The sequence below is a fragment of the Musa acuminata genome, chromosome BXJ3-6, assembly GCF_036884655.1.
Source record: "Musa acuminata AAA Group cultivar baxijiao chromosome BXJ3-6, Cavendish_Baxijiao_AAA, whole genome shotgun sequence".
Classification (NCBI taxonomy): Eukaryota; Viridiplantae; Streptophyta; class Magnoliopsida; order Zingiberales; family Musaceae; genus Musa; species Musa acuminata.
The window spans coordinates 13,188,893-13,216,522 of record NC_088354.1 but is presented as its reverse complement, the minus strand read 5'-3'; the positions used below and the strand labels follow the sequence as shown (position 1 = coordinate 13,216,522).

The window sequence follows — 27,630 nt, the reverse complement described above, 5'->3', positions numbered from 1 at the left end:
TTTAGTATTTCTCTTCCGGACTTAATGTAGCTTTCATAAGCATATGTCATATCGAGTTTGTTTCATATCATTGATTTTTGATATATAGAATCAATTAACAAATGTGTCTCTCGTAGATTTATCGTGTGAAAAATATTTTTTTTCGGGAAATGGACTTGATGAAATGATTCCTTTTTATGAATTCCTTCTTGAAAAAGGAAGATCATTTTTTAACATTTGTAAGGATTTGATTCACATACATATCTTGATCCTTGCAAAAATGAAGTGTGATTTAATCTCTTATCGATTTTAACTTCATTCAAGTAAGCTCACAAATGGCTTTCCTCCTTCGTGCAAAAAGATAATGACAAATAAAAAGAAAGAACTAATGTAAGCTATCTCCATATAATATTTTCCTTGAGATGTTTATATAATTGGTATCCTATCACTCATTATTGAAAAATGACATGAATCATTACCGCACTTATGCTTAAAGTTTGCTTAAATAGTTATCTTTTTTGTTGATGACAAAGGGGGAGAATTACATGATAAATTGATAATAGAATTGCTATGAGTGCCATATTTGAATTATGTTAAGATATCAAAAGTTTGCACCGAAATATATGATAAATTGGTGATAGAATTGCTATGATTACCATATTTGCACTATGCCATATTTGCACTATGTTATTGCCATATTTGCACTATGTTAAAATATCTATAGCTTAAATCATAATTCTACAAATTGATATATTATCATGTAATGAAATGCTATGATTGCTATACACTTGAAATGTTTGTATTATGTTAAGATATGAAGAACTTACATCACAGTTTTACATGTTGATATTTTACCATATGATGAATTGCTACGATTACTATCTTTCACATTTGAAATGTAAAACCTGAAAATGGATGTCAAGCCTTGACATCATTTTCAGAGAGATACATTATGATAGGAATCATAATAGGAGCATTGATATGGTTAAACGATCTTAACTTATCAATATGTCTCTTGAATTCAAAGGCTTTGAATTCAAGAATGACTTATCTCAAGTATAACATATAGATAGGGGGAGTTAAGGTTAACTCTGTTATCAATTGATTGTCATTATAAAAAAGGGGGAGATTGTTGAATCTTGGATTTTGATGATGAAGTCAATTGTCATTTGTTATCTAATCCATATGTTGTGCAGGATTAACTACGATGGAAGTAAGACATGCAGTAGGAGTTACGCCGGAGTCAAGACCATGATCACGTTGGGGGTTCGAGAGTTCGATGGAAGTCCGGACGGTCGTCGAATGTTCTGTGGGAACAAATCCGAGAAATTCAGGAGCTTGCCAAAGAAGCTTGTCAGAACTCGCCAAGTGGATCATCGCAAGTCTACCGGAGCATCGCCGAGGGTTCGTCGGATGTTCGCCGGAAGCTCGTCGGAAGAAGCGATTGACGCACCGGAGCAAGTTGCAGTATTAATGTCTTAAATATCGTAGTTAGCATGTAGATTAAGTTAGGAATGAGAGGTGATCCCATTAACTTAATTTGGGGGCAATTGGGCCCTTGATATACCCAAATTGGGCCGAATGGATCAGCCCATTCGGACCTAGATTTCTTGGCCGACGGTGGCACCGCCCAGGAGACTTGGTCTCCCAAGAATTCTGGGCGGTCGTACTGCCCCTATCAGGCGGTGGTACCGCCTGAGCTCGGTCTCCGAGCAGTAGTACCGCTAGGACCTCGGAAATCCACGAGATAACATATTTGAGCTCCAAATTCAAACCAGTTTGGGGCCTATATAAACCCCACCCTTTCCTGCATGAAAGGGCACCAAAATCTTGATCTTATTGTGAGAATTTTAGAGCTCAAAAGTGTTGTAAATGTCAAAAGTTCTTCTCCCTCTTTTCGTCTAAGTTTTGATTATTCAAGAGAGGAGTGAAAAATCCGTAAGGGTTGTCTCCTAAGCCTGTCAAAAGGAGTAAAGCTGTAAAAGGGTGATTGGCCTTCGCCTATTGAAGGAATGCCTCTAGTGGACGTCGGTGACCTCATCGGAGGAGGAAGCCAAAAGTGGATGTAGGTCAAGATTGACCGAATCACTCTAAATCTCGATTTGCATTTACATTCTGTTCTCTATCTTAACTGCAAACTGCCTCCATAGCTTTACTTTAACTACACTTCACCTAATCTTAAGTTAAAGTAATTTTCGAATTGGCTTTCATACCGAAATCGTTTTTATCATATGAATGTCGTATTTCGGTATGCACTTACATTATATTCTCTAACTTAACTGTAAACTGCCTCCATATCTTTACTTTAACTGCACTTTGCTTGATCTTAAGTTAAAGTAATTTTCGAATTGGCTTTCTTACCAAAATCGTTTTTATCGTACGAACGTCGTTTTAAATCGTCGAAAGTTTTCTGCTGCACTAATTCAACCCCCCACCCCCCCTCCCTCTTAGTGCTCTTGATCCTAACATTTGGTACCCATGCAAAGGCTTATATACAGATGATGGATTATCTGTTCCCATCCTAAGGCGACCGAAACTAAATGCATGAAGCATTGAAGCTTTCTCTTCGGCATGAGAACGATACGTCCGTACGAGTCGTAAGTATATAGTAAGTTCAGCATATTGCTAAGTCTTGAGGGGTGCAGCAGAGGATATATTAGCGAAGAGTCCTTATCTAGCAAGTGCATTCATGGGAGAAAAATAGTACATACTTTATTCAGCAAGGCAGAGTAGTCCAAGGGGATGTTGGTCTCCAAAACTTATAGAGGGAAGGATGTGAAGAAAACATTTGCTCCAATAGAATAGATATCTAAGAGGGATAAGTCTTGATTCTCCAATAGGAGAATCATATACAACAGACCACACATATTTAGAAGGGGTACCTCGAGATAATATTTCCACAAAGCTCAATGAGCCGAGTGAGTAACAAGGAGTCATCAAATAATCTAGCACAAAGTAATGCGTTAGTTGATGTATTACAAGATCAAGTGGGGAAGCAACCTAAGATAATACGAAACAAAAGTACACTTGGAGTTGATATAGAGAACATACTTAACGGAGGGCTGACTTATGAAATGATTGGCATGAAGGCTACCATCAACTCAATGTAAGCCGAAAAGCAGAGCAACTTAGGTGGAATTTAGTGAAGTGCCCAGGCCACAAGAAGAGAGTAGAATAGAAGATTGAATATCGAGTGGAGGTGTGAAGCTTACCTTAAATTGAGGTCAAAGACATAAACTTTTGTAGAGGTAAGAGAGAGATAATGTCATTTTATGGGTCTCTTATTTTAATAGAGTGGAGTCATCTTGCATATGCCAAAGTCAAAGGGAGCTTCGAGGCACATGCATCTTATCTCGACGAAGCATATGATAGAGGAACTAAGACGACTATACTTGTGATGGCGAAGTTGGGGTCAGAATGCTTTAGCGCAAGGCAAGAGGATATATAGATAGATTCTCTTAAAGAATATGTTGTAGTGCTATCATTCGAGTTACTACGAAAGAAGCAATACGTAGCGAAGATTGTGTTGAGGGGTAAAGGCCCAAGATCCAAATAATAATGTAGAATTTTCAACAAATTTAGTGGATTTCAAGAGTTGCCAGACGGTGAACTATCCTAAAGCCGTGCTTTGTTTGAGAGTGACTCGAGAGTAAATGGATTTATGTTGATTGTCAAAAGAGCGAATACAGTCGGAGGTGATAGAGGTCTTGTGATATGCTAGTAGAGGCCACACATGAAGATGTCATTTTAAGTTCATCCCATAAAGATTAGAATACAATGAAGATATCACTAGGCAACATAATACAGTCGATTATAGTTGAATTGTTCGAGGCAATATAACACACATGAGAGAAGTCCCGTGAGGGACTTAATCATACAACGGTATGATCGAGAGCTACTAGAGCTCTATTTTGATGAACAATATGATGAAAATAAGTATTATAGATTAAAGGAGTGAATGTCATGGTACCACAAAGGAGGGTCATCTATGCATGTATTAAATTTTACATCGGATGAAAGTCTTGATCATTAGCATATGTGAGTTATATACAACCTAGGAAAAATTTTAAGTGCAAGTAACAATGAGTCTTATAAAGGGGGGAGCTTAATCATACAGAGATATGACCATCTTACATTCTTATAGGGATTTCTATTCACGACGAACCATCGTACATTCTTTGTCGTGAAACTGTTCGAACCTTATGAAGTCTATGTTTGTAATTTTTATTACCTATCATGTATTTGTTAAAATGATTATTTATGAAATTTTAGAATAAATATTTTTTTTAACTTGTCTTTTCTTTTACAGGTTCATCCTAAGAAGTTTTTTAAAAAATTAATCCTTTATGAATTAACATGTAAAAGTATTGCAAAAATATAGATAAAATTAAGTCTGATAGATACGAATGTGATAAAGAAATGTCAAGATTTGTATCCATAAAATATTTTTTAATCTCGATTATAAAAAGAATATATATATATATATATATATATATATATATATATATATATATATATATTCTTTTTCTGGTGTCCAACATATCTAAGTCGAAAAACCTCACGTTATATTTTTCTTCTATTGCACGGAACTCGGGTGCTTGAGGACCTCAGTGGATCAGAAGCCCCGTTTCAATAAATCAAGAACTTCATCTTGCAACTTTGACTTCAGCTCGAAGTCTTGACTCTCATCCAACTTGTTAGTATATCAAGCCAAGTTGACATGCTTCTCCGTAGGGATCAGATTAAATAACGTCATTTTCAATATCACTAAGTGACTAACTTTGGAGATAGCACTTCAATATACAACTTGAAACTAAAATAAGGAATTATATCTTTTTATTTCTTAATTTGACATCATGGTCAAGATTTAGATCAAAACATGATCTAAAATTAAATTCTACTACTGTGCAAGTAAGTCTAAGTCCAATAATAACATCACATGATATGGATAAAAAATTAAGCCAATGAAAACATTATAAAATAATTTACTATAAATTCTAGTTTAAGTATTTTTGGATAAGTAATTAAACTTATCAATTCGATGAGTTAATTATTCCTTTAAATCCGATCATTACATGAGCCCATAATTTATCCCCTTAGGTTTATGTTGTTAGGTTTTACATTTCCATCGACGAACTATATAACCATTGTGGTCGTGACAATGAAAGACCTGTTTGACATTAGTCATGATGGTGCTATGAATCTACAAGTCCAATGCTAAGGCTTGCTCGAGACTTATATCTTCATCATTACAACTTTAATTTAGCTCTGAGAAACCTCTGCACTTAAGCAAAGTGTGGTTATAAGCAACCACCCTCGTAATCATTCATGTATAGCAACATTTAATAATTTATTTATGTAAATATTTAAAAAATATAATATATTGTACAATTTGAATCCAATATAAGATTTGATTTTTTTATGAGAAAATGTTATTGACATCCTCATAAAATTAAACATCGAGTCCTAAAATATTATACGTACAAAGATCGAAATCGAAAATAAATTTTGACTTAATTTTTTTAATATTCAAATTAGTATTTCGAGATATATAAGTTATAAAAAGTAATCTCTAAATAAATAAAATATTTTATGAAGAGATAATCTTTAATTAAAATATTCAGATGTCAAAAAAGAAGGTAAGTTTTATCATTGAGATTGATTCGGATATCACATCGATACTCACGCAAAGGATTCATCGTAATACTTTTCCGATCACTTATTTTCTTTTTTCTGAATTTGTTTCGGATCAAATTAAGGGGTATTTGGATCCGATTTAACGAATCCGATCCGCTGTCTATTTTAAGCGCATCATAGGTCGGTGTGGTGCTGCAGGAGAGAGCGATCCGCGTGGTCCTCGTAAATGAGATCTCGACCGTCCGTGCAACCCCAATCCGACGATCCACGAGAACTCCCGCTTCGATAACACACCCAAATCCCCCAATATCTTTTCGAATTCCACGTTTCCCCGCCTCGATCACCCCTTCAAATACCCGCCCTTCCGTCGCCCATTACCCCATCATCTCATCTCGATCCGCCTACGGCTCTCCGCGACCAAGAAGTGTTGTTAGCCTCCTCGTTCCGATTCGACGATGGCGCGGACGAAGCAGACGGCCCGGAAGTCCACCGGTGGAAAGGCCCCGCGGAAGCAGCTGGCGACGAAGGCGGCGCGGAAGTCGGCCCCGGCGACGGGCGGCGTGAAGAAGCCACACCGTTTCCGTCCCGGGACGGTGGCGCTGAGGGAGATCCGCAAGTACCAGAAGAGCACGGAGCTGCTCATCCGGAAGCTGCCCTTCCAGCGCCTGGTCCGCGAGATCGCCCAGGACTTCAAGACCGACCTCCGCTTCCAGAGCTCGGCGGTGGCGGCGCTCCAGGAGGCGGCCGAGGCCTACCTCGTCGGCCTCTTCGAGGACACCAACCTCTGCGCCATCCACGCCAAGCGGGTCACCATCATGCCCAAGGACATCCAGCTCGCTCGCCGGATCCGAGGCGAGCGGGCTTAAGCGCTTCTCTCTTCTTTTCCTCCATCCGTTTGTTTCACTAGTAGCGATGATGGGATGGGGAAAGGAAAGCTGTAGTATGTCGACCACGTCAGTTTATGTTTCCTATTGTAAGTTTGTAGTCGTTAGTTCTAACATTGTCGCATGATCAATATATGAAGTTGAGGTTTAGTAGCACAACTTGGTTGCTTTGCTCATTGTAGATCAATATATTGCTTTGCTTGTTCTGTGAAAGCAGAAACCAAAAAGGAAAACAGGTCCACCAGCAAATACAGAATAATATTGACTGTGTAATATACTAATGCACATACATAATCGCGTAATATTGATCCAATCTGAACCAACACCATTTTAGTCAAACAGAATGCACATACAGTAAATTCTATTTTTTATTCATGCATAATGGCACAAGAAGAAGATGCTTAATTTTAATTAAATGCAGTGGATGATGTCATGAGTTGATCATCCATATCATATAAATTAAATTACTACTAATTTAATTTTGACATGAAATCCATATTATCTGAAGTCTCCTTGTGAGCCATAGATGAGATTATCAGTTGATCACTCAGATCATATCAATTCTCAAGTATCACTAATGATCATCAGCTTCACTATGAGGCAATGGTACAGAAGAGGGAGAAGAACTCTACCCAGAATTAAAACAGTAAAGTGACTTCAACCTTATTTATGATTGCTGCTTTCTTCGGTTAAATTGCAATTTCTTGAAGCAATCTTATTCATACAACACACAAATCAGCTTAATAACATTCTTCCTTTCCAACATAAAAAGGAAGACTATGCTGATTATGGTATTGACATGTTATACTAATAACTCGGTCATAATTCAAGGTTTTAAGATGAAACTAAACCAGAAGGAAAATAACCAATAAATAGGATAGAAATCGGTCTATGGAGTAACATCAAAGGACAAAAGTCCTGTAGAATTTTCCTTCTTGTTCTCTCTCTCTCTCTCTCTCTCTCTCTCTCTCTCTGTTTATTAACACCTTTATATTGACATGATGATATTTCACCTATACTTCAATCCTTGCTTAAAACCATGGAGCAACCCTTCAAAATTCTATGATTATTAGAACACTCAAGAAGAAGAGGGAAATGATTTTGTTACATTGAGAAAGGTTCAACTTTATAAAACATAAATAGACAAATTCCTACAAAGGGAACCACTTCAAATGAATATGCATGAACATACACACAACAAAATAAGTACATCACATAGATGAAAGTGGCAGATCTACAGTCATTCAGTTGTTATTACAACAAAATAAAGATAATCTCATGACGCCAGGAACAAAGAAATACATGTGCTATCAGTTCTATCGCTCGATGAATAAGAATCCAATGCAATTGTCAGCATAAACCATTAGAAAAGGAGCCTGAAGAACTCCTATCAATATAGTTTGAAGAAAAAACGACCAGGTGCATTACCTATATTGATGATTGGCAAGGAGGGAGACCTACTTGGATGCTTGGCACATTAGTTCTACCACTCGATAAGAAGTCAATCGATTCGTCACTATAAATATAAAATAGGAGACTCACTCCTATCTACATAACAATGTGTCCTCTAAGCATACTAGGATGACAATACTTGAATGGCAACATATAATCATGAACTAAGGCATTTGCATAAACGACGATCAAATTGTAACAGATGGTCACTATCCCACATTTCAATTCAAAAGGCATTAATTTCGAATTATACAAGAAAGGTTGCAGTCATACCTCCATTTCATCATGGTTTCTCGTCGAAGAGCACTTTGTAAAACCTTATCCTCTCTTCCCTCTTCTCAACAGTGTCCAGTCTCGAAGCTTCCTCTTCATTTTCATCATCTTCTTCCTTCTTCGGTGTCAAGTCAATCTCACCTCTCTTCCTCTTCTTCCCTAAGTTTGCTAGATGCCGTCTCCGATTGTACTCGTGAAGCCCCTCCTGCATCAATTCCCCAAGCTTATCCTTCACCACCACCAACGGGTCCTTATCTTTGAGCTCCGACCCATTGTATGCTTCCCTGAGGACCACCGTATAAATCTTATACCTGTTCGACACATAGAAGATGCACGGATGCCTCAGCAACAATAGGTTCAGCCTCACCGGCAATCCAAACTCCCTCTTAAAGTGCTCCAGCTTTAGGATCGATGCTTTCTTCCACAGCGACAGCGAAAGGATCTCATGGACGACCCCCACCGCCCGCTTTTCTGACTCCGTCCGGTCCTCCGAGTACGGCGAGACGTACGGCGTGGCGTCGTTGAACTCGTCGAACTTCTCCCGGGTCTTGAACCAGGTCTCCGGCAACGAGCATACGTACCGCGGCTCAGTTCCGCGATCGATGGCCGCGGCCTCGATGGCGGAGATCGCGAGATTGGGATCCCACCGGAGGAGCTCGATCTCCATCGCGTTCTGCCGCCCAGTGCGGTTGATTATCCTGAAGATCTCCGGATGCTTGGGAATGAGGCGCAGGACGTAGTCGTCGGGGAAGCCGAAGTTGCGCTTAAGCTCGTTGAGCTTGACGACGTTGAGGCGGCGGTCTCGGGAGAGCATGAGGAGCTTAGCGAGCCGCCGGGCCATGGCGGGCTCGGAGGCCTCCTTGACGCTCTCCTCCTCGTCGACGAGCGCGGCCATGCGCTTGGAGAAGGTGAAGCGAAGCTCCTCACCGCCGCCGCCGTCGGGGCCAGCCGGGCCGGATAAGGTGTCGAAGCAGCAGGGGTACTTTCGGAGCCAGTTGAGGGCGCGGCCTTGGAGGTCAAAGGTCTTGAAACGCTTCTGGAGGGAGCGAACGGTGGCGGTGCGGCCGGGGGAGCGGAGGAGGAAGTTCTTGATCTGGTTGTTGACGATCCAGCGGCGGTTGCGGGAGAGCGCCGCCTCCAGCAAGGCGTCCTTCTTCATTGACCATAGGCGGCGGCGGAGGAGGAGGAGTATCTCCGGGACGCGATCGGGACCGGCGAGGCCGGGGGGGTTCGGGATGAGGCTGTGAAGGACGGCGACCCGCTTGGCCGCCATGGCCACGCTTCGCCCGGAGCTCAAACCCTTATCACAAACAGGCCCAGTCCAAAAACGACCGAGCTACTTAGAAACAAACAAAAGCCCAATGAGCCCACATTCCCACAGAGACATATGCCCACACCACCAACCCATCGGAGGAGCGTCAGTCGAGGTCTTCTTCTTCTTCTTGATCTCGAAATCAATGTTTTGAAACCCCCAACCGACAGGTGGATTAATCGGATCCGTTACATTGAAAGACTGTGGCACATGCCATAAGGTCTCACGAGATCATGTTGGACCATAAATGATCACACATGCAGATCAATTCGCACGACATAGTGGACCTCTCTAGTATTCTTTTAAGCATGTCATGGTGGCTTTTGAGACATACCCAAATGGCTGGTTTTGCCCAGCCAAGTTGAACATTCCGTTTCCTATGGCTTTGTAACATCTGGTTGTGGCTACTGCCGCCGGTGCCACATCAACATCAACCCAATCAAAGCCAATAAGCTAATGCATGGTTGGTTGAACTTTATCTTCCTTCCATGTTTCGGGACTGCATTCTCCATAGATTGTGTCCCAAGTCGTGAAATTTCCAGGAGAGAAGTTGAAGTCGGATTAGGCGATTTAATTAGGAGTTCGTTGGGGAAGTTAATATCGGAAAACAACTTCCAAATGGGCATTTATGATTCGATTTATATTGACCATTCATTATATGTATTATTTATAATTTTACGTGTTCACTTACGGTGGTATCCTCACGTAAATAAATATATTCTCATATTGTAATAATCCGCCTCGAATGCCTCATCCGACGTCAGCGTGATGGAATCCCTACGTGCGCGACGCCAACCTCCGCGATGCCGACCGATCGCTCTGATGCGTCCCAGGCATCAAGACCGTCCGTCCCCGACCGACGCTCAATCGGACGGTCGATGGCGAAAGGGTCTAATGATACATTTTAATCTTTTAATTAGCCTCTCTCTCGCGGATATATCCCCCACGTAATCTCCACGTGTTTGCGGATTATCCGTCTCACCGACGTCCCTTGAAAGAGGGAGAAGAATAGCTCTCTGCCGTGACGTGGACGAGTCATTCACCGCTCGTTCTGCCGAGCCCACACCCTTATGTGGGGTCCACTGATTCGTGGGTTCGTCCGCGGACCCATTCTTGAGTTCCCAAGGTAGGCTTGAATTCTGTAAAAGACCGTAAAGGAAGGGGTAGTTTCGTCAAAGCATTGCGGAGATGATGTGCGTCAGCTCCACGTGGCACGGGAGAGTCTCCAAATCTGCGGTTACAGTAACCGCCTCTTGCCGCTTCGTCTCTTCGCTTTACCATTAGGAAAATAGGAGGTAGTTAAAGAGTTATCAACGAAGGAATAATTTCGTGGTCCCCCTGGCGGGGAAGAGAGGAGTCCCTTTCCCATGACGATAAAGGAGGACCACTAGGGTTTCGGGGGCATCCGCCATTCGCGACCTCCTCCGTCGATCGGATTCGCTCCTCCCCCTCTCCCTCCAATATCTGTCACTCTGGCTTTGATCGAATCCTGATGCATATGGTCTTGGTGTGGGGGGACTTGGAGGCGTGACGATGCCCACCGCGGACTTCCAGGGCTCGTCGGCCCCCTTCGCGTCCACCGGCCGCTCCTTCCTGAGCCTGCGGCGGGACCACGCCGCCGACCCGATGGACGCACATCATCGCCACCACATCGATGCCGGCGAGCAGAGGGAGCTCGACGCCTTCCAGCACCAGGTCGCTGATCTCTTCCACGACCTCGCTGGCGGCGGCGACGAGATCCTCTCCATATCCTGGGTCCGGCGCCTCCTGGACACCTTCCTCGTCTGCCAGGAGGAGTTCCGGGTGATCCTCTTCGGCCACCGCCGGCCCCCGGCCCTGATGGACCGCCTCGTGTCCGACTTCTTCGAGCGCGCCGTGAAGGCGCTCGACGTCTGCAACGCCGTGCGCGATGGCGTCGATCAGTTGCGGCAGTGGCGGAAGCACCTCGAGATCGTGATCGTGGCCCTCGGCCCGCACCACCGGGAACTAGGAGAGGGGCAGCTCCGCCGGGCCAAGAAGGCGCTCGGCGACCTCGCCATCCTCATGCTCGACGAGAAGGACTCGGGCTCCGTCCTCTCCCAGCGCAACCGTTCTTTCGGCCGCCATAGCGGCTCCTCTTCCTCGTCGAGCGGGGGCCGACGCTCGCACTTCCGCTCCCTCTCCTGGAGCGTCTCCCGGTCCTGGTCCGCGTCACGGCAGCTTCAAGCCATCGGGAACAATATAGCCGCACCTCGTGGCCACGAGGTCGTGGAGACGGCCGGGCTCGCAGTGCCTGTGTTCACGATGAATTTAGTGCTCCTCTTCGTGATGTGGGCCCTCGTGGCGGCGATCCCCTGTCAGGATCGCGGCCTCCAGATCCACTTCTCCGTCCCGCGGAGCTACCTCTGGGCCGCCTCGATCACGTCTCTCCACGAGAGGATCGTGGAGGAGTCCAAGAAGAAGGACAAGAAGAACTCGATTGGGCTGTTGAAGGAGATCCACCAGATCGAGAAGTGCGTCCACCACTTGATTGACCTGATAGATGCCGTTCAGCTCCCGATGGCGGAGGAGAAGGAGATGGAGGTGAGGCAGGGGGTGCAGGAGCTGGCCCAAGTCTGCGAGGCCATGAAGGAGGGTCTTGATCCATTGGAGCGTCTGGTCAGGGAAGTCTTCCTTCGGATCATACGAAGCCGCACAGAGGGGTTGGATTGCTTAAATGGTGTCGAATGACATCATCGTATCGAGGTTTCCTTGTAATGAAACTAAGTGTACAACATTGATGGTATATTATATAACCTTTCTCAAGTTGGCTTTCTGGGCTGCATGTGTTCACAGGCCAGAGACGGAAGAGCCTGCTAATGAAAAGAACCAAGAGATAGATGAAATGTTCTCTTCCACGAGTAAGTATAGCAGGTAATGCTCTTGTATTTACTGTATTGCATTCTGTATAAAGAAAGGTTTGGGTTGTTGAATTTTGTGATTCTGATGTTATGTTTTTGCTTCTTTGGTGTACATGTTTTGGGCTATTCAAATCTACTTGGCTATTCAAGCATTCACTGACTTAAGTCTCTGATGCGTAAAATATTTATAGTCTAATTATATGTTGGATGGATTTGTTTTTTGGATGTTTGGCTTGGAGAGTAGTTGTCTTATGGAGTTCAGATTTTACGGTAGTTGATCTGTTCTGCCATGTGTGCAGTATAGAGTCGATACTTGTGGTTACAATTTTATGGCCTGTAAATAATCATATTCAAAAGGGCTATACTATACTTGCAGTCTTTTAAAACAGGAAGGCCTACCAAGACTTACAGGTCGGAATGCAATGCTTTGGTGCATTATTTTGTCACCAATGAACATCGCTAAACGATGCAATGAGAAATCCTCTGTAAAGCTTTTTCCCTTTTTCGAATGTTCTTGTCTGGAGATTCAACACTTCTGAAGGGTTACTTTTGGATTATGGATGGCACCACTTGGACAACATTTGCAGAAGGCATTGTATTCTTCAACTCACATCGAACCGATGTGATCCACCTTGTTTCCTGGCTCGACGATTCTTCCCTCATCCAAGTAATTGGTGTGTTCGGAGGACCTCGGTCCCTGTGAAGCTCTTCGGTTGAGAACTCTCAAATTAGTTTTCAGGGCTTAGTAGTTCCGTACATTTTTGCCTATGTTTTTTCTTTAGTACTTATATGCAGAAATCCATGCTGAAAAAATGGTCAAAAGAGAAGAGAAGGAAAACTTAATTATTCGTTCTTCATTAGTAACGTTTATATAGTTGTTGCAAATAAATTGTATTGAATTTGAAGTAATTTGGTGATATTGAAATCCATCAATATCAGATCAGGTAGGTTGAATTATGCTTGCTGATAATGCGAAATGTGGTTCCTTAATCCTCCAGTACCATATATTTCTAAATTTAGAGTGTGCATTGTGATATAGAAAGTTTGTTTGCTAATGCTGGTTGTCACTGCACTTGTATATTGTTATAATTATGTTCGTCCGTCATCTCGGAAATGGTTTAATAGTTGATGGATTTTAGGGTGTGGTGGAGTGTAGCAGGAGCCTTCTATTTTGTGGGAGCTACTACTCCGTACCATATTTAGAGATGATGAAGAATCAATTAAAAGACTGACCTTGGTGTTCAAGGAAAATTTGTCTGTCTGTATAATCAAATTTATTATAATGGACTATTGTGGCTACAACAGGCTGATCATTATGTTCTTGAAATTGTTTATTGTGGATATGTATGCACCTTAAACAGCATCTTGTTTGGTCCTCTGTTACTTATGGACAATCAATCCTCTATATTTCAAATACAAGTTATAATTTCTGATGTTGAGATCAAATTACTGTCGTTGATGATTGAGTCATTTCATGCTTTACCTTTGTGTCTCGATCTGCACTGATGGAAGACAGGTTCTGAAGCCGAAACCTCGTCTCAATTTGCTCTGCTACGACAACAAAGCTGGGAGACGACTTCTTGTCGACATCGGTATAATCTGAAACATTCTACCATCACTCAGAGAATGTTTTGAGATGTCGATTGTAGGACAAATCGAGTCAGGTGGTCTGATCATGAATCGATTTTGTTCCCAAAATATAATGTCTCCGTTACTCTATGGTGGATAGGAGAGGAGATGGCGGTTCTCACTCTGCTTTTGCGTCTTCAATCCGATATGATGTAACTATTAATTAATAACATTGTGGCAAGAATTTTGAAGATTATAAATAATTTTGATTGATTTGGGAGATATTTATTTGATTCGATTAATCGATTCAAATTGAATCAAATCAATTTTAATTTAAAAGGATATTAATTCGATTGACTTCGTTATTCTAAACCCTTAATTGGTTTAAACTAATTAATCAAATCGATCCAAAAGTCCAATTTTACAAATCAAGACTTAATTTAGCAAATTTTATTATATCTTCGATTCGATTCGATTGAATTGAATCATTTCATTTGAAATATTTATTTTTTAAATTATTTAAAATTATAAATCGATTAACTGAACTGAATTAATTGATTTTGAATCGGTAGATCCAAATCGACACTTGTTGGTGTAAACAACTTTAAGCCGTGGCCTCGGGGCCGACGCGGCTTGGTTCGGGTTCGGATGACGGGGGATCTCCTTGGGACGTTTCTCGAGACTGTTGAGGTAGCCGATTACGGTGGTTCGATCGGGACGGGGTCATCGTTTCCTTCGGGAAGGGGCTCCTCGCCTGGGCGTTTAGTGAGAGACCTCCGCCTTCGCACATGCACAAAGGTCAGGTCGGGGGAGCTCGGCCCGACCCCTCCGACGATCAAGTTAGTGAATAGTGGCAGAGGGTTTTTTTTTATCTATGTTGGTATCTTGCTCCTCTTTTCCCCCGTTTAGAACGTGAGGGTATTTATAGGGAAGCTTACTGTTTCCTGATGTGCCCGCTTGCAGGGGGCAGGCTCGTATTCCTGGTAGCGTCTGACACTGGTGTTGGCGTGGCGTGAATGACCGAGCCTGAGCGGGTCGTTAATGCGCCTTGATCGGCGTTCCGATCCATTTGACCAGGTGCTGTCGGGTTGATCGGGGCGTGAGGCATCATCTGGGGCAGCTGACGTCAGCCCGAGTCTTGTCGCCATTATTATCCTCATCATATTCCCCCCCCCCCCCGAAGGAAGCTATGTGTCGGATGCTGTAAAGGGGGGTCCGAGGCATGGCTTCGATTTTGAGCCGAGTGGAGGCTGTGGTCTCGGGGAGCATGGAGCCGAGGAGCACAACGCAAGCGGGCTAGCTGTGCAGGTGTGGTCTTGGGGAGCATGGAGCCGAGGAGCACGACGCAGGTGGGCAGGCCGCGCAGGTGTGATCTCGGGCAACATGGAGCCGAGGAGCACGATGCAGGCGGGCAGGCCGTGCAGGTGTGGTCTCGGGGAGCATGAAATCGAGGAGCACGACGCAGGCGGGTTGGCCGTGCAGGTGTGGTCTCATGGAGCCGAGAAGCACGACGTAGGCGGGCTGGCCGCGCAGGTGTGGTCTCGGGAGCATGGAGCCGAGGAGCACGACGCAGGCGGTCTGGCCGCACAGGTGTGGTCTCGGGGAGCATGGAGCCGAGGAGCACAACGTAGGCGGGTTGGCCGCGCAGGTGTGGTCTCGGGCAACATGCGTCCGAGGAGCACGACGCAGGCGGGCAGGGCGCGCAAGTGTGGTCCAGGCAACATGCGCCCGAGGAGCACGACGCAGGCGGGCAACGTGAGCAGGTGTGGTCCGAGCGACACGCGTCCGAGGGATGTGGCTTAGGCGGGCAGGCCGCGCTGAGGTAGGGGTCTCGGGCAGCACGCAGCCGAGGAGCACGACGCAGGCTGGTTACGACCGAGGGGTAGGGCGCAGGTGGGCTACAGCCGAGGGCTATAGCTCAGGCGGGCAGGCCGCGCTGAGGTAGGGGTCTCAAGCAGCACGCAGCCGAGGAGCACGGCTTAGGCGGGCTACGACCGAGGGATATGGCTCAGGCGGGCAAGCCGCGCTAAGGTAGGGGTCTCGGGCAGTCGGCAGCCGAGGTACATGCTCAGGCAAGCAGGCTGCGCAGCGGTGTACTCGGGCAGTCGATAGGCGAGGTACATGCTCAAGCAGGCAAGCTGCGTAGGCTTGGGCAGTCTACGGCCGAGCCGTGTAGATAAAAAGGGGGTTAGGCCAGGGCTAACCGTGAGCCGAGAGGCGGTCAGATAGATACTGAACCTTCACTCAGAAGAGACTGAGGCAGGGCCTAGATTTCTTTTCATGAGGACTACATCGGATGGCCACCGCGGGTGCTTGACCTCTTCTATGGAGCCCGCAGTCGAAAGTCGCTCCTTCTCCTCACGGCCACCCGGGCCTCCGCCGCGATGTACTGGTTAGCCCGCTGGAGCATATCTGGTACTGTGGTGGGGGGTTGCTCCATGAGGGACCAGCAGAATCTAGAAGGCTGCAGGCCTGTCATAAACGCCTGCACTAACAGAGAGGGATGAGCGTCCGGCAACCCCCGGATTTGTGTTGTAAAGCGATTCACAAAATAGGAGAGGGGCTCATCCTCCCTTTGGTTGAGTTCGAGGAGTAGTGCAACGGTCGGCTTTGGCCTGGCGTAGGCCAAGAAGTTGAGTTCGAAGTCCTTGACGAGCTGGTCAAAGGAGGCGATCGTCTCGGTCTTCAGGCCGATGTACCATGTGCGGGCCGGCCCCCTCAGGGTGGTGGGAAACGCCCTGCACATCAAAGCATCAGAAGTTCCATACAGTGTCATCTGGGCACGGAAAGTGGCTACATGGTCCGTTGGGTCGGTGGAGCCGTCGTAAGCGTCCAGGGAGGGGGGTCGGAAGTTCGAGGGGACTGTCTGATCCTGTATCTCGGGTGTGAACGGAGATCCCTGGTGTGCGTCCTCCCTGAGCTCTCCCTTTGACCTGTGAACCTCCTTCTCCACTTCGTCGAGCCGCTGACTAACAAAGCGTAGCTGGGCTCGTAGGGAGTCCGTTGAATCCGAAGATAATGCCTCGGGTTCCGGGCGACCGCTCGGGTTTTCCATCACTCGATCCCCGAGTGGGGCCGATCGGAACTGAGGCGAAGTAGGGAACTCCGGAAGTGGCGTGTGGGCCCGAACGGGCGGCTCCTGTTGTCATAGTGGTTGAATCACAAGCGGGTGTGCCAGATGAGAAACGAGCGGGATAATGGTTTGTACCATACCCGTCAGAGCTCGGACTTGATGGGCAAGGTCCAAAAAGGCTTCGGACGACACGGGTGACGGGTCGGCTGGGGCACCTTCGGGCGACGACCAGCCCGGGTCGTTGAATACCCGCCAATGGCGCTCTGAGGTCATGGCGGGGTGTTCGTCGCGAAGATCTCTGTGCGGGAGATGTTCCCCCGAAGCTCCAATCGGGTGTGACCTCACAGCCGCAGACTTGTCTGAGCCATTCGGGTGATCCCTCGATATTTGGCCCTCCTTCTAGCGCCAAGGTGTTGGTGTAAACAACTTTAAGTCATGGCCTCGGGGCCGACGCGGCTTGGTTCGGGTTCGGATGAGGGGGGATCTCCTTGGGACGTTTCTCGAGACTACTGAGGTGGCCGATTACGGTGGTTCGATCGGGACGAGGTCGTCGTTTCTTCCGGGAAGGGGCTCCTCGCCTGGGCGTTTAGTGAGAGACCTCCGCCTTCGCACCTGCACAAAGGTTGGGTCGGGGGAGCTCGGCCCGACCCCTCCGACGATCAAGTTAGTGAATAGTCGCAGGGGGTTTTTTTTATCTATGTTGGTATCTTGCTCCTCTTTTCCCCCGTTTAGAACACGAGGGTATTTATAGGGAAGCTTACTGTTTCCTGATGTGCCCGCTTGCATGGGGGACAGGCTTGTATTACTAGTAGCGTCTGACACTGGTGTTGGCGTGGCGTGAACGACCGAGCCTGAGCAGGTCATTAATGCGCCTCGATCGACGTTCCGATCTATTTGACCAGGTATTGTCGGGTCGATCGGGGCGTGAGACGTCATCTGGGACAACTGACGTCAGCCCGAGTCTTGTCGCCATTATTATCTTTATCAACACCGATTTAGACTATTTTATTTTAATCAAATCGAATAAAAAAATAATTTAATTCAGAGGAAGAAGATATTTTAATCAAAAATATTTTATTTTCTAAAAAATAAAAAAAAGATATATATTTTTGTCACCACCATTTTCCATCAGAGGAAGAAGAGAATGGGGAAACACCTCATCATCCACATGGTTTCCAATAGAAAACCCTGCATGTCAGGTTTAACCTAATTGAACACCACCTATATATGTATGGTTCAAAAATATTAAGTAACTAAAATGACCTGCTTATGATCAAATTTCTGCCCTAAATCTTCTTCATCACCATCGTTCAATATTTGGACTCAGCTCGCCAAGAAAATTCACATATATTTTCCTTCCCATCCTCCAATATTAACAAGTTAATGATATAATATATCTTTAGTTGACAAATTAGATCATTGTTAGTGGTTCAAAAGTAAACATATAAACCTATATTAATGCGTACTCACAAAAGGCGTTGTGAATTGCATGTCTCCAAGTGAAGTCAAAGTGGGGGACCGGAATTGTATTCCTCGGTGTCTCGAGCCGCTCCTCACGTCGACATAAAACAAATATAATATAACGCTTTTATGTCACTAAATAATAGTCGAAATTGATTATTTAGTGGCCTCTACTAACTGTTTACGTGGCTCCAACGTCTGTGCGTGTGGAGTCAACCATTGCCCGATTGACTTAGTCCGATCACCCAATAGAACATCTCTCTCTCTCTCTCTCTCTCTAAAAGCGATGACCATTTCAAATGGTGATCCCTCCTCCTCAGTTTCCGCCACCCCTTTGCCTCGCGCTCCTCTCCTTGGTTTCATCTCTTTGCCACCCTTGGTTGGCTTCTTTTGCTGAACGCAAGAACACGTCAGAGAAGGGAGAAAGACGTCGATGGAGTGTAATCAACCACTTGCTCCTAGGAAATCCAGCAGCTTCTCCTCCGGCCGCGACGAGAAGCGCCGGGAGATCGACCGCAACTTCTCCTTGGGCACCGTCAAGTTGGAACAAGGCCACGAGAGGAAGGAGAGACGCAACAAAGAGACCATTCAAGAAGAGGAGGAGGAGGAGGAGGAGGAGGCCGAGGAGAGGGCCGGGAAGATGGGGGAGGGTGCAAGCAATGGTGAGAAGCCGGAAGCCAATTTGATTACCGTCTCCGGAGACATCGATAACTTCCTCGCCGTCCTTCTCGCCGTCGGAGATGGTCGAGATGGGAGGCACGAGCCACCGGAGATCCCTGAATCTACCGTCGAGAAGTTTGTGGTTTTGGTGGAGGAGGAGATGGCCACGTACGAAACAGGCGACGAGAAGTGGCCCTCCGGTGGTGCCGAGTCGTCGCTTCTCGATGCGATCGACAGGGTCTCGAAGCTGACGACGGGGTTGAGGAAGTTCTCGTCGGAGCCCAAGTACCAGCAGGCGATGAACCGATCCGGCACCGTCCTCCACCAGGCCATGTGCTTCCTCGAAGATGAGTTCCACTCGTTGCTTCAGGACGCCAGAACAAAGCAGGAGGCCGTCAGCAGCAGCTCCAAGACCAAGCCGCAGCCCTCGTTCAGCCGCCTCTACGAGTTCGATCGCCACGTGCCACCCTCGTCGGAACCAAGTTCCTGCGTGCCTTCCCCCGCGTATCCACCGGAGGCCGTCGAGAGGCTGCACAAGATCGCCGACGCCATGATCTCCGCCGGGTATGATGCCGAGTGCTGCCAGGTGTTCGCCGTCGCCCGGCGCAATGCCTTCGAGGCAGGACTGCCGAGCCTCGGTTTCGAGAAGGTCAGCATCGAGGACGTGCTGAAGATGGCATGGGAGTCCCTGGAGTCCGAGATCGCGACGTGGATCAAGGCCTTTCGGCACACCATCACGGCCTCCATCTCCGCCGAGCGCGAGCTCTGCGAGGCTGTTTTCGCCAGCCACCGCGCCATCTCCGACCGCCTCTTTCGCAGCTTAGCCCACTGCGCCATCATCCAGCTCCTCACCTTCGCGGAGGCTGTCACGATGACCAAACGCTCCGCCGAGAAGCTGTTCAAGGTGCTCGACATCTACGAGGCCATGCGCGACGTGATGCCGACCGTCGACGCCCTGCTCCCGGACGAAGCCGACCAGGAAGAATCCTCCATCCTTGTGGATCCCAAGACGGAGATATCCTCGGTACGGTTTCGTCTCGGAGAGGCAGCCGTCGCAATCTTCTGCGAACTGGAGAGCTCCATCAAAGCCGACAGCAGTAAGACCCCTGTGCCCGGCGGCGCAGTCCACCCGCTCACCCGCTACGTGACGAACTACCTCAAGTACGCCTGCGAGTACAAGAACACGCTGGAGCAGGTCTTCAAGGAGCACAGACATTCCGAGAAGCCATCGTCCACCGACGGGGACGGCGACAATTCACGGGGAAGCGGCGGGGGCGGCAGGGGCGACAACCGCGGCAACAATGGCGGCAACGGAAATTACAATCCGTTCGCAGCTCAACTAGTGGGGGCGATGGACTTGCTGCACTCCAATCTGGAGTCGAAATCGAAGCTGTACAAGGACCTCGCTTTGAGCAACATCTTCTTGATGAACAACGGGCGGTACGTCGCGAAGAAGGTGAAGGGGTCGCCGGAGATCCATCAGCTGGTGGGGGAGACGTGGTACCGGAAGCGGTCGTCGGACCTGAGGCAGTACCACAAGAACTACCAGCGGGAGACGTGGTCCAAGCTGCTGGCCTGCCTGCGGGACGACGGGCTCCAGGTGAAGGGGAGCGTGTACAAGCCGTTGCTCAAGGAGCGGTTCAAGAGCTTCAACGCCATGTTCGAAGACATCCACAAGGCGCAAAGCTCGTGGGTGGTGAGCGACGAGCAACTGCAGTCGGAGCTGAGGGTGTCGGTGTCGGCGGTGGTGGTGCCGGCCTACCGGTCCTTCCTGGGGAGGTTCTCGCAGTACCTCGACCCGGGGAGGCAGACGGAGAAGTACATCAAGTTCGGGGCGGAGGATCTGGAGAATCTGATCGACGAGCTGTTCGACGGCAACCCTTCTTCCATGGCGAGCAAGAGGAGGACGTGAGGGGGGGGCTGCTGGTGGTGGTGAGTACGCTGCCGTTGTGTCGTCTTCCACCGTGTTCGTCGGAATCCTCTAATCGAGAAATCTGGTTGCGCAGGAGGCGACGACGAACAACTGCTGCGCTCCACGATCTGGATTCCGGGCCTCGTTCATGCTGGGCTCGAGGAAGGCAGAGCATTCTCGCGGGGAGCCGAGCTTTCTGCGGCTCAACACAGAGCGACCGTATTCTGCCCTTTCCGTTGCTTGTGTGGGTGTTGTGTCTTGAACTCGTTAAGCTTCCTAGTCATCACGACGAGTCTTGTTGGACTCTGGAAAGATCATGATCTCCATCACACAAAAAATAAAGCAAATCTCAATTATCTGATTTATGATCCACTGCTGGTAAGATTAGATTTTACAATTACAATATATGGTGTTATCAAGGAATTTTCTTTAAGTTTTAATATTATGAGCCTTAACCAAAAAATAAAATAAAATAAAATTTCTGAATGTATGATTCTTTTTCTTTTTTTGGAACCACAGCAAATTACTACTTTGAACACAAAAGAGGAACATAGTATATTCATATGATATTCATGAACTCCAAAACCTATCACTTTGTGTGATAAATGTATTAATCAATCCGAATGTCTCAACATTGGACTGTCTATGTTAATTGTGGTCTCACAAATCAGGTTTTTGAGAGAGATGCACAGGATGAACAAAAGTGTTCATTCCATCTCCAAAGGAATTTGATATGTATTCATTTTGAGATATGTATGTGTATGTGTATATCTACTTAGTCCAAGCTTCAAACATTGCAAAATCTGTTGTCCATGTTGAGATTGCAAGAACTTGTAGCCAAAATAGTCTTATTCTCAAGCACAATTTACCTGTTTGATGCAGACCATGTCACAAGCAGATACGACTTAAGAGTGAACCTTTTCATATTAGTGAATTCAAGTTGATCACAAAACAGATATGCCACATGATTAATAAAGAACACAAATCTATCTTCAAACCAGAATGACAGTAAAATCACAGAAGATCATTACCTCATTTCAGTTTTCCTCACCCAGTCGACTTATAAAAGTGACAGGTTGATGGCGGTCTGAGTGCAGAGAGACTTGTGTTAATGCTGGCACAAAACCATAAGGGTTGATCAGACAACTCAAACAGATGAGAACAAAAGTGCATTGAGATTTTTGGCACTCACCTCCTGACCGGCGTTTTGCAACAGCATTTCAGATGCCATCACAGTAGAGCTTTGGATGACACGTCATCCGGATGTGCAGTCATAGAAACAGAGTTGCACCAAGAATTTATATTTCATTTCTGACCAAGTAATGACTCGAGATTCACATACACAATTAGTTAATTGTATATGTGACAGTAAAGACAATAATATGGCTTGTGAAAAGGTCTTCTGAATAGTCAATGGATCAAATAACAATCATAAAAAACCATGAAGCATAATCTCTACATGATCTGCCAAATTGCATTGTGGTCCATAGCATATGCTTGCCAGATATCTACCGTAAGCGAAGCAATGAACAACAAGCTGAAACAAGAACCTCCTTTTGTCTTCGATGAATATATCTTCATGATGTCTACACCCAGAGCGATCTTTATTAATGAAGTCAGATATCCCTCTCGGATTGGCAAAACACTGAGGATTTATGACATTCGGACCAAGCCAACTAAAATCTACTGGGCTGTTTATGCTTTCCAAGTAAGGCAAACCTTCAGTTAAAAACGGCCAGGTTCTTGATAGAATTTCTGAAATACATCCCAGAAACCTCATTGATGTTGCCTTGCACTCATCCAATGAATGTTCCATCATGATACTCTGATAATGACATAATACTGAGTCAATGTCTGACTTGCATTGATTTGCATTTAGTGACCACCCTGGAATTCTAAGAATGCCGCATGTAGATTCAGCTGCACTTACAAGGAAATGTGCAGTGGTTGCTATCAAGGAGGGTTCAGACAAGAACAAATGGTGCACGGTGCCAGCAAGTAGCAAAGAGTATGATGCAGCAGCTCTGCCCATCTTAAAGGCCTCAGAATTGTTACCTTCATCCAAAGAGATGGCAAGCAAGTTGAACAGACGTGTCCGATATGCAGATGAGAGGGTGATGTATGCATTAAGAGGAAGATGATGAAGAGTATGCAATTTGATTCTTCCTCCAGCATGAAACTCTTTGTCTTGAGAGCTACAGAAAAGCATGCTTTCAAGCTTCTCACAGCAAGCTTCAGGATTCTCATCTAATGTGTAATCAGCTATAGCTTGATCTAGTATATCAGCAAATTCTTCACAACAGGGATCTGTGCTGTTACTGCAGTTGTCTAGGCTCAATTCCCTAGCATCACACTGATCTGAAGTCAAATCCACACATTTCAATCTAACAAAGACTCATTGTTGAATTCCACATTCATCAATAGTTACCAAGAAGTTTAAGGTGTATCTATTATTACATATTTACGGATTGCAATGAATGTAGTATAGCATCAGTGAGAAAACCAATCAGAAACTGCTGAATCAGATACAAGATTATATCAATGGCACTAGTTTATTAACAAATCTATTACGATTGATATATGTGATAATGATATGTTTAGATTTTTAAGAGAGAAACCAATGGTATTAAAATTTTCTTATTTACCGAAATAATTAGAAATCAATCACATGGAGGCTGGTTGTCTAAACAAATTCAAGAATCTACAGAGATTTGGAAATTTGTACTATGGTAATCTTGTCTCTGTGATATCACTGACAAGGATACAGAACAACATGGACTTTAGTTTACAGCAACATATCCCAGAAACCAACATTTACTGCGTTAGATCTACATAAGTCTGTGTATAAGTTTCCAAGTCTCAGACACTGTAACAATAATACAATTGTGAACAAATGGTTCTATAAATAGAAAAGTCAAATAATAGTGAAACTCAGAAACTACCAACTTTAATTAGAAAAAGCAGCATTCAAGATTTGCTCCTAGCATGCTACCAATTGTCACTATGAAGCCATTTCACTCAACTATGCAACTCGTCCGCATCTACACTGCCTATCCTGAGTAAAAATTAGTAAGATCATCTTGTGAATTAGTATGGTTTACATTTGCGAAAGTGTTATAATGGTGCTTTTCCTCAACATTTCCACATTTCTCAAAGCGCACTAATAAAGTAACTATAGCAGGTTGCACTAAATTAATTATGGTTAATTAGATTCAAGTTTGTTTTAATATTTAAATTCCAGTTACCTCTCTCTTTGACCATCTCTTTGACAAAGATCATTTAACTGGCACAGATTTAAGCTCGTCCACCATTCAAATGCTACGTAGCCAAACCCAATTAGCTGGGGCTCGTTGTTGATGACATTTCAAATGTTATGCATTAGTACTTTAGTTCAAAATAACTCCTAAAATAAATTTTACGATAAGTCATGTAATGACTTCTGCAAATACCACAATGCATATCATACATCATTAATATGAAAACCTATGAGAATTATCTAGATTAGAAAATGCAAAAGAATCTAAGGCTGGGTTACACTATTCCTCACTTACATGCCCAGCAATTGAGCAAGGGCAAATGTGATGCATGCATCAGAAAGCAATATATCAAAAAGAATTGTATGTTTCCATTGTTGAGGAATCTGATAGAACTTCCTGATTGCAAGAACATCTTTTACAAGGACATGACTATCAAAGCCCGTAATCTGAATGGAACTAATACCAACATAAAAAACTGCAAAAAAGAAAAAGAAATCATTTGGTAAAGAAATTAAGGCTCAAGTTGTAAGAACCGTACCAATCAGTTCTTGCAGCTTAAACATGATATTTAACTTGCATGTAAATTGAATGTTTAAGAAATCTTTATGTAATGAAAAATCATTTGAAATTGTACAAAGAAGTCACCTAATAAAAAGAACCAGTATAAGTATAAGCAATGACATAATCCTGCTAACAAATTATGTGCAGTTTATGTTTCATGATCAGCCATAGTGCTTCAGAAAAGGAAAATTTCAACAATATCAAATAATGGAAAAGTGGATGCTAATACTGGAACTATTGCTTTTATACAGTCAAAATGGGAAAAGAAAAAAGAGAAGCAAATGAAAAGTTGATATCCTTAAATTTGCTTGGTTTCTTACATTCAGAACAAAATCCATATATAATGGTGATGATGCACCACATCGTCCACAGCAGCAAACAAATCGATATTTTTCCCACAAATCATCTTGTCTCTCGACCTGTAAACAGAAACATTAGAGGAACCAAACAATTTGAAAAAAAAAAGAAATAGCAGAAAAGATGTAGCACCAGAAGAAAAAATGAATACCAACAGAAAAAGCACACTAATATAAATGGTCTCCATGCATAATTACATGTAAAAGACTATATATAATTTAACAAGTCAAACATCAAATTCGATACACAAAGGAACTTTAATATAAGATGAAAAAGAGCGATACCAAAAATAGATTAGGAAACAAATGTTATATAATAACCAAAGCAACTCAAAAATAAAAAGAGCTTTTAAGATTTTTGAGATCCATAACTGTTTGTTGTGAAAATAAATTAGGAATCCAAGGTTTAGATTATCTTCCATATATATGAAAAGAAGATACAATTAACAGAGCTGCACAGCATTGAAAAAAACAAGGAGCTGCACAGCAAATTGCAAGGGGATTATAGGAAGATATTTATATTCAAGAAAAGATCTGTACTTTACTGGTGTCAATATTTACAGTAAGGTTGTCACCTGATCAAGCCCGGTCACGGTCTGTAGTAAACGGATCAAGGGTCTGAACTGGGAACTTAAAAAAACATTACTCTTATCATCTAGCTGAGCTCGTGGCAAGCTAAAAAAAATCACAGAAGCAGCTTAATTTAAGCTTGAATCAAATTATTAAATTTGAATATGATCAATTATTCAAGATTGCAACTCCAACTTCTTTGTTTAGGATAAAGTCACATTGATAAGCAATAAAAACTAGCCAATTTAAATCCTGTACGATGTTCATGATCATTTCTAGTTCAGCATCACACTGGCCAGGTCCCAGACAATATTAATATAAAAAACTATACCTTGGGTTGTAGCAGGTCGACGTACGTAACGCAAACCTCTTCGCCTTTCATGATTGGCTTTATGCTCCGGACAGTAACCCTTGGCCCAAATTTGGAGAATCCTAATAAAGAAACTATATAAAATATTCATACAATTGACAGAAATTTTTTCTCCTTTTTTTCAGATAAAGGCAAGGCGGAAACAAAAATTTCACCACAAGCCAATCTGCTTTCACCATAAATCCATGCATTCCACTGCAGCCAACATCGAATTCGACATCACTCTCACCACAAACATATATTCTCAAAAGAAGAAATCATCTTTCTCTGAAACAGAGGAGGATGAAAGGAGTCAAAAGAAGTGATCGAACAGCGTACCGCATCTGTTGCCACTCCGGCCGCAGCAGACGAGGCAAGAAACGACTCCGGCGTAACTGGACCGGGTTCTCCGAAACGGTAACCCAGTTCGAACCGGTAGCAAGCGTTGGGCACGCAGCTATGGTTGAACCAAGAGAAGCCCGGGCCGTAAACCGCGACCCCGAGTGCGCCGACCTCGCTAATATGCACCTCCACGGAGTTCCTTAGCACCGCCCAGAGCACCACCTCCGGGGAAGCCGCCCCGCCGTCGAAGTCGGCCTCTCGCGATCGACCCCTACCCCTCGCGAGCGACATCAGCGCCGCCCCCTCCAATATCCTCTCCGCCACCTCCCCTCCTTCCTCCAGAACCTTCTCGAGATCGCTCGCAAGCAAGCCGGCGATCCGGCGCGGCTGGTCGGGGAGGGAAGCGGGCGGGAGAATCCCCATCCCTAGTGTCTCGAGGGAGTGGAGGAGCCGGAGCGCCGCGCGGAGGTCGGAGGTGTCGCCGTCAGGATGGTGGTCGCGGAGGAGGCAGCACTCGCCGCTGGCGGCGTGGGCGGAGGAGTCGGCAGCGGAGCAGGCGGCAGAGCAGTAGCGAGAGGCGCCTCGGCAGGCGGCGCAGGGGAGGAAGGAATCGAGTGGTCGGAAGCAAGCAGAGCAACGGGATGGCAGGAAGCAGCGGTGGAGGGCAGCGGCGAGGGGCGGAATGGGTGGGGTCATGTCTCGCGCCAACCCCGTCTCTTCGCGCGCCCGCATCTCCATCGCCGGGTGTTCTCGGGGCTCCTCTTCGGCGCTTGTTGCTGCAGTGCGAAACATGTTTTCCATACTCTTCTCTCTCCCCTTTTCATTCATTCAGAAACGTTTTCTTTGTTGCTTAAATCTTCTTCCGGAAGCAAAATGTTTTCCAAGTTTTATAAAACCAAAACAAAACAATGAGCACAATCGAACCCTTCAATATTGAAATTTTTTTCTATTAATGATATTAACTATTCATGTCTTAATATTGCACGATTTGAGTGGTCGATTATTTTATTTTGTGCAGTATTTACTTCCAAAAAAAAGGAAAATGATGTCATAATCCTCATTTTCTTTTTAACTTTGGAGTAAAATACGATGAGGTAATAATTT

General features: G+C 45.1%; 5 protein-coding genes across 9 annotated transcripts; 3 read left to right on the top strand and 2 right to left on the bottom strand.

Annotated features, from left to right (window-relative positions):
* Nucleotides 1-5,991: 5,991 nt before the first annotated feature.
* Nucleotides 5,992-6,659, top strand: LOC135640605 (histone H3.2). Its single transcript, XM_065155230.1, has one exon. It carries the CDS (start codon nt 6,072-6,074, stop codon nt 6,480-6,482), a length of 411 nt encoding a protein of 136 aa, XP_065011302.1. The 5' UTR covers nt 5,992-6,071; the 3' UTR covers nt 6,483-6,659.
* On the bottom strand, nt 6,414-9,768 carry LOC135640603 (protein WHAT'S THIS FACTOR 1 homolog, chloroplastic-like). The gene is made up of 2 exons (XM_065155227.1): nt 8,226-9,768; nt 6,414-6,551 (listed from the first exon to the last, which is right to left on the bottom strand). Exon 1 carries the CDS (start codon nt 9,496-9,498, stop codon nt 8,236-8,238), a length of 1,263 nt encoding a protein of 420 aa, XP_065011299.1. The 5' UTR covers nt 9,499-9,768; the 3' UTR covers nt 6,414-6,551; nt 8,226-8,235.
* Nucleotides 9,769-10,840: 1,072 nt separating this feature from the next.
* Nucleotides 10,841-13,862, top strand: LOC135640604 (protein BYPASS1-LIKE-like). Of its 2 annotated transcripts, XR_010497394.1 has the most exons (3): nt 10,841-12,261; nt 12,352-12,429; nt 13,556-13,862. XR_010497394.1 is itself a non-coding variant. In XM_065155229.1 (2 exons), the coding sequence occupies exon 1, from the start codon at nt 11,071-11,073 to the stop codon at nt 12,244-12,246; it is 1,176 nt and encodes a 391-aa protein (XP_065011301.1). In that variant the 5' UTR covers nt 10,841-11,070; the 3' UTR covers nt 12,247-12,261; nt 12,352-12,488. The 2 variants fall into 2 exon arrangements, 1 of the variants encoding a protein (XP_065011301.1); XM_065155229.1 differs by lacking the exon at nt 13,556-13,862 and having other exon boundaries at nt 12,352-12,488.
* A 5,333-nt stretch (nt 13,863-19,195) lies between these two features.
* LOC103988466 (exocyst complex component EXO70C2) lies at nt 19,196-21,463 on the top strand. Its single transcript, XM_065153493.1, has 2 exons — nt 19,196-21,111; nt 21,186-21,463. The coding sequence occupies exon 1, from the start codon at nt 19,340-19,342 to the stop codon at nt 21,089-21,091; it is 1,752 nt and encodes a 583-aa protein (XP_065009565.1). The 5' UTR covers nt 19,196-19,339; the 3' UTR covers nt 21,092-21,111; nt 21,186-21,463.
* Nucleotides 21,260-27,404, bottom strand: LOC135585624 (protein SET DOMAIN GROUP 41-like). 4 transcript variants are annotated; one of them, XM_065153489.1, is made up of 7 exons: nt 26,524-27,404; nt 26,361-26,400; nt 26,167-26,279; nt 25,230-25,328; nt 22,284-23,444; nt 22,123-22,205; nt 21,260-21,396 (listed from the first exon to the last, which is right to left on the bottom strand). In XM_065153489.1, the coding sequence occupies exons 1-5, from the start codon at nt 27,352-27,354 to the stop codon at nt 22,521-22,523; spliced, it is 2,007 nt and encodes a 668-aa protein (XP_065009561.1). In that variant the 5' UTR covers nt 27,355-27,404; the 3' UTR covers nt 21,260-21,396; nt 22,123-22,205; nt 22,284-22,520. The 4 variants fall into 4 exon arrangements, with proteins under 4 accessions (XP_065009561.1, XP_065009564.1, XP_065009562.1 ...); XM_065153492.1 differs by having other exon boundaries at nt 26,167-26,267; nt 26,524-27,403; XM_065153490.1 differs by having other exon boundaries at nt 21,277-21,412.
* Between the last annotated feature and the right edge of the window lie 226 nt (nt 27,405-27,630).

Coding starts and splice junctions, on each gene's coding strand:
- LOC135640605 (XM_065155230.1), top strand. CDS start 6,072: ATGGCGCGGACGAAGCAGACGGCCCGGAAGTCCACCGGTGGAAAGGCC.
- LOC135640603 (XM_065155227.1), bottom strand. CDS start 9,498: ATGGCGGCCAAGCGGGTCGCCGTCCTTCACAGCCTCATCCCGAACCCC.
- LOC135640604 (XM_065155229.1), top strand. CDS start 11,071: ATGCCCACCGCGGACTTCCAGGGCTCGTCGGCCCCCTTCGCGTCCACC.
- LOC103988466 (XM_065153493.1), top strand. CDS start 19,340: ATGGCCACGTACGAAACAGGCGACGAGAAGTGGCCCTCCGGTGGTGCC.
- LOC135585624 (XM_065153489.1), bottom strand. CDS start 27,354: ATGAATGAAAAGGGGAGAGAGAAGAGTATGGAAAACATGTTTCGCACT. Junction 25,329..26,166: donor TCGACCTGCTACAACCCAAG/GTATAGTTTTTT, acceptor TTCTGTTTACAG/GTCGAGAGACAAGATGATTT. Junction 23,445..25,229: donor ATATGGATTTTGTTCTGAAT/GTAAGAAACCAA, acceptor ACTTCAGATCAG/TGTGATGCTAGGGAATTGAG.